The following is an 11,535-nucleotide window of genomic DNA, read 5'->3' as shown; positions in this document are numbered from 1 at the left end:
CCTCAGCTTCTTGCTTAAGGAATCACCTGACCACTGAAAGGTTTTAATTACCTTTAAAACAAAGCTGTTACGTGTGTTTTATAAAAGCAACAGCATATGCTCTATAAATACATTTAGAAAGGAAACAATAGTTTGATTTTTAGGGATTTTGTTATCAGCTAATATTTTGCCAAATAGTACTTGCTTCAAGTGTTATGTTTTCATAAGTATTTATGGAGGGTTTAATATATCATCACCTAAAACAATTCATGTATTGATATTCTTGAGAAGAGTTACATAAAACTTTGTGGTGGACCCTACGTAACTAAGATGTATAGCAAAATCTGACTCAAAATGTACTTGATTGAAATGACATAATTATCAACTTAAAGTCCAGAATTGCCAGATCCAATGAGGAAAAAAAGAAAAGAAAAAAAAAAACCTTGGTGAGAAATTCTTAGTATAATATTAATATTCTTTCAATAATAATTTCTTAAGGTAGAGCTACAGATTTTCATCAGAGATTAACCCAATTAATGGTTTTCTTGAGTTGGAGCATGACCTTGAGGAAAGCACTTGATTTCCTTGGCTTTGAAAGACTGGTAAATAATGTTCTAAGCAGAGCATCTTCAGCAGCATTTATTTAAATATTGGAAAGCATTACTGTAAAACAGAAATCAAGAGTTAAGCAGAGGTTCAAGTCCAGACAATAACCTGACCTATTTCCCCTGGATATGTAGCCATATCTAGAGGCTTGCTGGCCCCATCAACACCCTGCACGGTCTAAGTAAAACAGGATGTGGGATTTGAATGACATTTCTAGAAAAGCAGCGGATTTACATGACAATCATCACAGAAGCATTCACTCTTAACAGATTTTTACTTCTTAAAAATGAAGAAACAAAGCAGTGTAATGGAAATGCACATCAGAAAACCTGGGTTCTAATTCCTGTTCTGACAATGGTGTGACAAAAGCGAGTTCTTTCATAGCCCAATGAACTCCCTTTCCTTCTCTGAAAACTGATGGGATTGGATTTGACTGGGGATCCCACTAAACTGCCCACGGGATCCATAAGTGGCCTGACCTTCCTATGGTGAAAGTAACTGATACTGAGGCTCCTGTTGGGACTGTGAGAAAATGGAGAATGCTGCTTCTTACTGGGGACAATCGGTGAGCAATGGTAGATTGTTTCCAGGTGGGAAAGTAGGCCCTAAGGTACCATATTGTCAGATTTGTCAAGAAAATGCAGAAATTCAGATTTTTATGACAAGTATTCTAGTTTTCAAATGTTGGCAACTAATTTAAAATGGGGGTGGGGCAGGACACCATGGTGAAGGCCAAACTAAACATAGATATGGTGGGATGGAGCCTGTGGCCACAATTTTGTGACCTCTGGAAGCCTCCCATCTGCCCCTGCTCTGTGGCTCTGCTGGAGGATGGAGGAGGAATGTCCTGCTGGGACCACAGAGCACTAACCCCCTGCACAGCTCTAATTAATCTTCTTTTCACTTGGTTTCATTAACATATGAATACAGTAGGGAATCAGAGCAACCACAGTCAGTGGGATGGATGCACTTTTACAGAAAGACAGGACATAAAATAAATGCTCTGCATGAGTAGGGATCTTGATGAAATGGTAGAGCTGCAGCGTCATCAATGAGGCCCCTGCACAGAGTAGCCGGAAACTCAGCTTGTAGCCATTTTCTCCTCGGCAGCTCCTAAGGAACATCTCTGAGTTGATTGCAAAGCCCAAGCCAAAGAGCACCCCAAGATTTCTCACGAGTCCAGCAAAAGGTGTGGTGTCAATGTGGATCCAGTCAGGGTTGGCACACCATTTCTTGGCTATGGGCACAGACCACAGCAGGTCAATGTCAAGCAGTCTGAGGAGCAGATAAAAGCCCAGTGCAAACAGAAAGAGGAAGAGGTTGGTCTTCAGATACGTGCTCAGGCTGGCTGTTTGGATGCCTGGAGTGTGTTCAAAGGCCTCTGCCACAAGCATGCCTGGGGATTAAAAAAAGACACTGAAGATGACCATGTGCCCTTCAGCCCCTCAGGAATCATTCCTCTCTGTATTAAAGAATTTACCATCGTGTGCATGATAAAAGGCTTCAGACATCTAGGTTCTACTTCTTTTCCAAAGCTCTTTTCCTACACAATAACTAAAATACTTGTCCCATGGTCTTTTCACCATCCATGCTAGCACAAGTGAATCTGTCAGGAGTCTGTGGCACTGGGTGACAAACACTTTATAGGCAGAGCACTGATCTAGGTGCTCACAATGAATATTTCAATGGCCAATAGCCAATTAACTAAAGAGCCTTTGAAAAGGTATGTGGGGCTGAATCATGAAAACTCAATCATGGTGAACCCTTCTTCAGCTAAGTAAAGTCCGTGGTCATGTGATAATCACTTCAGGTGTATGGATGAAATGGCGTAGTGTGCGGCCGGAGGGCTGTTATGAAGTCCCCCAAACCAAGACATAAGCAGACTGTCTGAGCTGATAGCTTGGGAGCTGGACTTGGCTCTAGCCACACTTACTTCAGAGAAACCCCATCTCACTGAGAGGTTTTGTATTTATGCCATCGAATGAGACTGTGCCATTGTGTACATGGAGGATTCGAGCAGTGTGTTGAACCGCTTATGCTCCCAGGGTGCCATTTGGTACTAGTGGCTTGACACAGTTACCTGAGACTGGGGTACTGACTACCGGGGAGAATCTGATGACATAAAACAAATAACACTAAAGCTTTCCAATGATACAACTAAAGGTAAGTGATCATATTTACCACCAAATACTCCAAGAATAACTTGATGAGGAAAATGTGTTGCTATGAATACTCTGGAGATGCAGACACTGATTTGAATCAACCAAAAAAGACTCCAAAGAAATGACCAGGTCAGTCTACGATGGAAGAATAGATATAAGCGTGAAAAGCAAAGAAATTCTATCACTCATAAAATTAAGGGGGGGGGGGTGACACCAGATGATCTTTCTCAGAGGAATCCATCTAACTATGACATAACGTTATGATTTTAGAGTCTTTTTCCCCAAAAAATGTTTCCATGTGCTCCATAGGATTTGAAAAACTTTAATGGAGGTTTCTACATTTAGCAATGCATTAAGCTTAACCAGTGCAATACCCTGAGATTTTAGTAAGAGCTATAAAAGGAAGCCAATTTGACATCCTGATAATTATTTTAATGGAGTATGGGCAATTCAAATTTGGAGGAATTACTAATATCCAGAATGACCTAGTATGGATCATATACGTATATTTTTATTTTCTGTTGTGTGTGCTTCCTCTTTATCATCTCAACATTTTTTTTTTTTTTTTGGTCTGGAGAAAACTCCCTGGAGAGGCATCTACCACTCTGATGAAAATCACATGAGCATTTCATCAAAGTAAAATCTTCATTGGGTTTTTTTTTCCTTTAGGTTTAATTTCACAGACTCTCAAGAGTCCTGACTCTTTGTTTTTTGACATATAGAAAATAAGAGACAAGGGAATTGATTTAGACATTGTATACTTTGGATTAGAGGCAGCAGTGTGCAAAAAGCTTACAAAAATATTAAAGTCCAAGCTCATTATTTTGATAAAGAATTAGCAATATTCAGTCATAGGAATCCTTGGGGTTCTGCTGTGAATGTTTGTTCCTGACACAATTGAACCAAATTGGTTCTTAAAAAACTAAGAAATAGAGATGAGATTTTCTAAGGGGAAGTAAGCAGAAGTTATCCACAGGGAAGAAGAATAAATAGGGATTTGATAATATTAAGAAGATAAGGAGTAGGCACTCAATAAATATCGATGGACAAAGGAAATGTTGCAGCTGCAAAAATCTAAGGGAATTTTAGAGTTCTTTTCAAAAGAAACAAATTTTTTTCAAGGTCTGGAAATTTGAGGAAGAAATGAACTACAGAGAAAAAGGTGAAGCTTGTTTAGATTCTTTTTTGAAAACTTGTCCGTGGATAGAAAATGTTAATTTCTTTCAATTAAAACTTTTTACTGGGTAGCCCGGGTGGCTCAGCGGTTTAGTGCCGCCTTCAGCCCAGGGCGTGATCCTGGAGACCCGGGATTGAATCCCACATCAGGCTCCCTGCATGGAGCTTGCTTCTCTCTCTGCCTGTGTCTCTGCCTCTCTTTCTCTCTGTGTTTCAAATAAATAAATAAATAAATAAATAAATAAATAAATAAATAAATCAATCATTAAAAAAAATAAAATAAATAAAAATAAAACTTTTTACTTGTTGTTTGGGGTTGGATAACAACACATTAGGGTGTACAAGTTGCCATCTTATTAGAATAAACCTTGAAAATACCCAAATTTCTTTGGTGGTTGGTTTCTTATATTGTCCAGTACTACTCTAAAAAGTGGAATATGTGATAGTTCTTGGAAATTTTTTATTTTAGAAAAACTTCTGTATAATGATATATGTTATAGTATTTTTTAATCAATTAATTGACAAATCTTATCTCAGTAGCCTAATAATGTATGATTAAAGTAGTGCTCAGGATTGTTTTAATAATAGTTAAGTATTTCAGGAGAAAAGAGAAGGAAACATCCCAATTCCTATAAGAATTATGAATAATCTTATATTAAAGTTCTAGGTCTTTCTCAACATTATGATTCTACTACTAACACTACATTTACTAATGTTCAAGTTTAAGTTTGCCTTTAAAAATATTTTAATTAAAAAGGTTGTATAGTCTTTAAATCTAGCATATATGTTACTGATGTCAAAAACACTGGCCATTCAAAGAAGAACACATAATTTTTCTAAATTGATACATTTAAGGGCAATGTTGATTTCTAAAACTTCTTGTGAATCTTAAAGCAAGAGATTGAGCATGTAAAAATATGTGCTGATATAATTTTAGATGGCTTATTTATGAGATACCAAAGTGATTATTGTATTATGGAAACCTAAAGGCACTTCCAGCAACTCATTTATCAATTAAACATTTCCAATGTTATAATGTGGCAATAGCTCTGAGCTAATGAGGAAATTATCTTAAAGGAAAATGTTAACTTGCTATTCATTTTGCTATTTTGGCTCTGATAGAATAGAATAAGCACATTTCAACAACTAAAAATATACCAAAGTAAATTTTTTAAAAAGCTTTTCTGTATTCAATACTTTCTGAATTCACATTCCAGTGGTACAGAACCTAGAGCAAAGCTGACCTGTGCAGATAAGTGGTAAGTGACTTATCCATCCGACTGACAGTGTGGCTCAGGGCAGCTGTCACCATGACATACCAGACACACGATGAGCCCATTGCATGGCCAGATGGACTTCCTGCAACAACAAAGTGCTGATCCATTTGAAAGGTGGTTAATAAAGTATCCGTATCAGAATTGAATAGCATATTAGCCTTGAAAGTTACAAATAACTCAGAAAAAAAAACACCTCACAGTCTAAATGTAATGTTTAGAAATAGAAATAAAAGAAATAAAGTCAAATTGGGGCTCAAAACACTATTTCAAGAAAAAATTTTTTCAGATTTTTCAAGTTCATCAAGTTCCAGGAATCACAATGTTCAAGGCTAATTAAAAACTTAGGCTATTGCACCAAAATATGCCACCTCCTTCTATATTTTTCACACCAAATTGTTTTTAATTTATGAGAAAGTACTTGCATTGGATCCTGTATCAGTTTATTTTGCTTGGGCTGAAAATTCAAACATCTGACATCATTACTAAGTTCTGCTTACCAATCGATTTACAAAGGACTGCTATGTACTAGCAGCTTCCTCTGTGCCTACCTTGTGGCTGGCCGCTGCAAAGGGGTCTTGTCATTAAATAGACAAGGGAAGCTGTAAAGGGCATTAATTGTAACAGAAGCCTGGAACCCTTTCTACTTCCATGCTTTCCCATGCTGCTTGATTTTTTTTGTTTTTTTTTAATCATTTACTCTGATGTTCGCCACAAGTTTGTACCAAGTAGAAGTTTATTCAGATTAAACACCAATCTCTTTTTGAAAAACATTACATTAAACAAAGACAATTGGGGTAGCCCTGGTGGCGCAGCAGTTTAGCGCCGCCTGCAGCCCGGGGTGTGATCCTGGAGACCCAGGATCGAGTCCCACATCGGGCTCCCTGCATGGAGCCTGCTTCTCCCTCTGCCTGTGTCTCTGCCTCTCTCGTCGCTCTCTCTGAATGAATAAATAAATAAATCTTTAAAAAAAATAAACAAAGACAGTCTGTTTCTTATAGATCTAGTTCTTTCAAAGATACATCTTACATAGTATTTTTCAGAGCCTATTATATGCTTACATGAGTTGTAAATCTTTAGAGCGAATGTAGAATACAATCTCTCTCCCTCTCTCTCTCTTTTCCAGAAAATATCTTATGAGGTAGAACATTCTAGGATAAACCAAAGTAGCATTTCAATTGTATCAAAGGTTACCGATCCATCCGTCCACCCAATCCATCCACCCATCCATCCCACATTGGTTTCAAAAAGATAAAATACACACCATCCCTGTCCTGATGGAATGCGCAGTCTATTGGAGGAGCCATGTATATGTAAAAAATTAATTATAGTACACCATGATAAATAATATAACAGATGGATGAATACTTTTATGGGAGCAAGAAAGAAATATATTCAGAGAACTCATTAGAAACTACACATTCACTATATCCAGGTGTTAGTTTCCTGAAAATGTCAAATGGCAAGAATTTTTGCTATGTAACAAACTGTGGTAAGGTACACACATTCTAATAAATTAAAATAACATGTAATTGTCCTTTATGTACATATATAATTTAAAATCTTTTCATAATCTTAAAGTCAGTTTTCATAGTAAAGGGTTTATACTCATACAGAATCTTACTTATAAAAGGAAGAGGACCAAGAAGTCTGCTTATATGCCATATACACAAAAGGAAAAAGAAGTTTGAAAGAAAAAATTCTAAGATTAGAAATAATCTCTATTGGCAATAATAAAACGAGGAAGTCCTTACCTCATTCATGAGATTCTCAAAAAGATCCCTAACAACTTTGAAAGTTGCTCAGCAACAGATAAATCAACATTTCTAGGATTTCAATATAATTCTTTCGGAATTTCTTCTAGCTACCTGTTTTTTGTTTGTTTTTAGAATCAAACCATTACATTCTTCCAAGAAATAAATGCAAAATATAAAATCATTTGGAAAGTAGCCAACTTACCCTTTTACAAAGAACAAAAGGACTGTTCATAAAACTTCTTTCCTTTTCATTAGCAATTTTTATGATTGTGAACTTTCAGCATCCTCACCCATGACATTTTCTCTAATGCCCTATATAATATCATATAGTAATTAGGTAATAATCATACATAATGATTCTCTGTTGGAGTATCTTTAGTAACACGAGGCTGCTGTAATTGCTTACCTGGACCAGTTTCACATGTAGTGGGGAACTGTTCAAGGCATGGACTTGAGTGATTTGGGTAAATCTGAGTTTCTTGGACCCACCAGTAAGGCCGATGACCAAACAATATCCTGTATTTAAAGAAATATAAATATGCATACATACTTAAACACACAAATAGTGCATAGCCGGAGCCTAGCTATCTCTCCTATGAAAATGACTCAAGCAGAGGATTAATGGGGAAAACTCATGATTAAGAGACTTTGGTTTGGGTTCTGGTCTGTCTCTTATTATAGAAGATGACACAGTCCTTTGGAATTTCGGCATCCTGGTTCCCAATAAAAACAGAGACTTTTTTCCTTGTAGGGAAACTTCCGTAGGTGCTGTGGATCCTTAGACTGGGAATATCTAAGTGGTCCCTGGAGTTACCAATCCATTCATTATGGTGCCGCTCATTTAACTAACTTCTTGTTGATTCACAGCATATGTGTTATAGCGTTTAGAATTTACTTACAAGTCAGATAAAATATACATTCCTATGCTTTCTGTAAGTTCTATTTATGAATAGGTGTTTCAAGTTAACTGACATGTTTGAAAGATTTTCCAAGTAAAACTACACACGTCTGAAATGTGATCATTAAGCCAAAGCTACAAATTTAAGAATAAGCTTTATGAAAAATAAAACAAACAGAAGGCTTACCATTTAAAAATAAGATTGAACCAGTCCCCAATGACTGCTACCCATATCATCTTGGTTCCAATTGTCTGATTAAGTTGAAACCAAAGTGGAAAATAAATAGAAAAGATATTCCGGGGATCGCCAACATTGGACATAAAATTTAGAAAATTGTAGTAAGCTCGGTAGTCCTTCTGCAAATGCTGAATAGCGAGCACTCCATTCCTATGAAGGAAATCCATCTCAAAAGAGGGGCAATGCTAACCATAGAGCACTTGGAGCTGAAGTGCTCTGAGTCCCACTGCTTTTATACACTACCCTCAAGGCGGGTCCAGCCATTACTGCAACCTGTGACTCTGACCATCTGTGAGAGGGCATGTCACCCCTCCTCTGCCGAAAAGCTCATCTGTTGATGATTTTAATTGGTGCCAAAGAGGTGAAATACATGCTGAACTGTGGCAAGTCGAGGGGAAATTTAGATAGAGACACAATGAATTTCTTATGCAACCTCCCTTTTATGTGCACAGTTGGATCGTGTTTGCTTGAAATTTTTTGCACAGTTCATTTCCTTCAAGGGCAGAGACACTGGCAATTTCTATGCTTGGCTATAAGACTACGCAAATAATTACTGCATGTCAAATAGCCCTTAAAGCCATGCATTTTAATTTAAAATAGACTGTGGCTCTTTGACTATTTTTATTGGGTCTTTGAGAAAAATGGATGAGTAAACATCTGGACATGAAAAATTTATGTGATATGACAGGTTATTTCCAGAATGCAGACTTTTATTTTTTTTATTTTTTTAACAAACTTTTAAATAAAAATATTTTGATATTTCTTTATTAGTGGAGAGAATATGATATATACAGGGCAGGGAAGGAAATACATGAAATATATGAAATCTGCAAGGAAATCTATTGTTTTTTGACCATCGGGCAAGAACGTGGACACAGAGGTCACTTGGGTAATAGAACTGTGTTAGGAATGAGTCATCTTTTTATGGACAAGAGAATACAACTGAGAACACCAGGGAATCACTCATGTGGCAGGAAGATAAAAATCAACTGTAAAGGGCCTTTCACCAATCAGGAAAATGGTTTGTTGAAAACAGAGCATTCAGCAGAAGTATAAGGGAAGAACCCAAACAAATAGGTCATTTGGGAATAAACAGAAGGGCAGCTCAGAGAGACCCAGGGGTCCTCGTCAGCAGTGAGATGTTGGAGTTAGAAGGCGAAGTCTACAAGGATTCCAGGGTCCCTGCAAAGCAATGAAGCCCCACCCAGAGGCGATGGAGGGAGAAAGTAGATCACATGTTTGCTCTCCTACCACTCAGGTCCTTATCTTCTCGCAGCATAGCCTCCTCACTGGGAACCTTCTTCACTGGCTATGAATGGTACCTTGGATTTCTCTTGGAGTCCTGCCCCATCATCACAGCGCCATCGTCATAGGATCCAGTGTCTACAGGCACCTTCCCAGCCTCTGTTGACGCCCCTGGAGGAAATGCTTTGACTGCCCATTAAAATCTTTTGGGATTTTTTTTTTTTTTAATGCTGAATCTTTGTCCTACTCCAGACAAATTAAGTTTCCGGTGATGGGCCCCAAGCATTGGTAATTTAAAAAATATTTGCCAAGTGATTCCAATGTGCAGCCAGGGTTGAGAATCATTACTATAAAGAAATTGATACATTATCTCTTCTCCTTTCAACTCTGCCCAAAGTCAACCTTTAAAGAAACTTCAATGACATTGAATATGTAAATTATTGTATATAACTGCATTTTCCGGTGAAGTTCAGTTTTTACACCGACTGATTATCTTCTCAAGACTTCAGAGAATCTCTCTAGAATGAAAGAAAAGCCTAATCTAATGAGAAATTTATGAAGCTGGTAACAGTTGTATGCACACTTGGTATTGTGGCCCAGAAGAGGTGAAGCAATGGTGACAACTGAAATGCATGCGTCCTAAAGCAGGGAGTGCTGATGGTAACCTCCCTCATCAAGTTTGCTCATCTGGAAGAAGGCTAAAAAACAGCCTGGTTTCTATGGATGGGAATTCTGGTTTAACAGTAGAGTGGGATTGCAAGTGGCACCAGGTCATTTTTCAGAAAGTGACTTTATTTTTTTATGTTATTTATTTGCATGAGAGAGAGAGAGCATGAGCAGGAGGAAGAGAGACAGAGGGAGAGGAGAGGAGAGGAGAGGAGAGGAGAGGAGAGGAGAGGAGAGGAGAGGAGAGGAGAGGAGAGGAGAGGAGAGGAGAGGAGAGGAGAGGGAGAGGGGAGGGGAGGGGAGGGGAGGGGAGGAGAGGAGAGGGAGAGGAGAGGAGAGGAGAGGGGAGGGGAGGGGAGGGGAGGGGTGGGGAGGGGAGGAGAGGAGAGGAGAGGAGAGGAGAGGGAGAAGCAGACACCCTGCTGAGAGTGCTGAGGCAGGGCTCTCCATCCCAGGACCCAGAGATCATGACCTGAGCTGAAGTCAGATGCTTAACCAACTGAGCCAACAGGTACCCCCAGAAAGTGACTTTCAATGGCTACCAGGAAATGAATATTAATCCCTGTCCACAGTGAGAGACTTACTAATCTCTTTTCTTATTCTTACCATTTCAGTAGGTGGAGAACCAGAAGACGTCAGCCAGTCCTGGCTCTCCCCAGGTGGAGAGTTTTGCTCTTCCCCCAGGTGGCCCAGAATTACACCCCTGGTTCTCCCCCTAGTGTTTAGTCTGACCTGAGTGATATATGTGTTGGGATAAAATCAAATGTGCTGAAAATTTCTGTTGTGCTTGAGTATGCCTTGCATTCATACTCTTCCAGTTATTTGCCTTTAAAAATACTCTATTATCCAATTTTCACTGCACAGTAGTTCAGTAATCCTTGTTGTAGTGATGGAAAAATGTGAATCATCCAGGCCCAGGTCATTTCTTTAGTGTAGAGGCCCCATTTGGAAACAAAATTTTATGTCCAGACCAATCTAGGCTGTGTCCAGTTTGTTCAAAGCCAACATTGGTGAGATTCTAAACAGTGGCAAAACAGACAGAAGTTCATGCTATGACCAGCTTATTTCTAATGTTTTCAACCACCCAGACCTCCAATTCACCTGTAGCATCGTTCTTACTCTGAAGCTTTTCTGCGTAGGCCTGAGAGAAAATCGGTTGACACAGAAGCACATCTGGCCAGCTGCCAGAGCGCTAGAAGAACTTCATAGATATAATCACCACCTGAACTTCTCTTGGATGGCTTATCCCATCATTGGACAGCAGGGCCACTTTGGTCATGAGGATTCCGTGGTTACTGTTACCTTCCCAGTCTCTACATCTTCTCTGAAAGAAGAATCAGGTAGCACCAAGATGGACACCTCAGAGCTTAAAGCTGACTCTGATTCCCATCCTTTGTGACAGCCTTGCCACCCAGCAGACATCTTCTTCTCTGGGAACAAATATGCAAATAATGAAAGCCACTCAAATGAGAACAAACAGAGGCTATTTATTCTCAGTTTGCTATGGCAAGAGTCAGCTACCATCCACTTGCAT

General features: G+C 38.7%; 1 protein-coding gene across 1 annotated transcript; it reads right to left on the bottom strand.

Annotated features, from left to right (window-relative positions):
- Positions 1–637: 637 nt before the first annotated feature.
- On the bottom strand, positions 638–8,284 carry G6PC2 (glucose-6-phosphatase catalytic subunit 2). The gene is made up of 5 exons (XM_038584505.1): positions 8,040–8,284; positions 7,361–7,470; positions 5,168–5,282; positions 2,767–2,882; positions 638–1,981 (listed from the first exon to the last, which is right to left on the bottom strand). The coding sequence occupies exons 1-5, from the start codon at positions 8,255–8,257 to the stop codon at positions 1,470–1,472; spliced, it is 1,071 nt and encodes a 356-aa protein (XP_038440433.1). The 5' UTR covers positions 8,258–8,284; the 3' UTR covers positions 638–1,469.
- Positions 8,285–11,535: the final 3,251 nt, after the last annotated feature.

Source organism: Canis lupus, chromosome 36, assembly GCF_011100685.1.
Source record: "Canis lupus familiaris isolate Mischka breed German Shepherd chromosome 36, alternate assembly UU_Cfam_GSD_1.0, whole genome shotgun sequence".
Classification (NCBI taxonomy): Eukaryota; Metazoa; Chordata; class Mammalia; order Carnivora; family Canidae; genus Canis; species Canis lupus.
The sequence above is the reverse complement of the archived record's forward strand: the minus strand, read 5'-3'. Positions and strand labels throughout refer to the sequence as shown.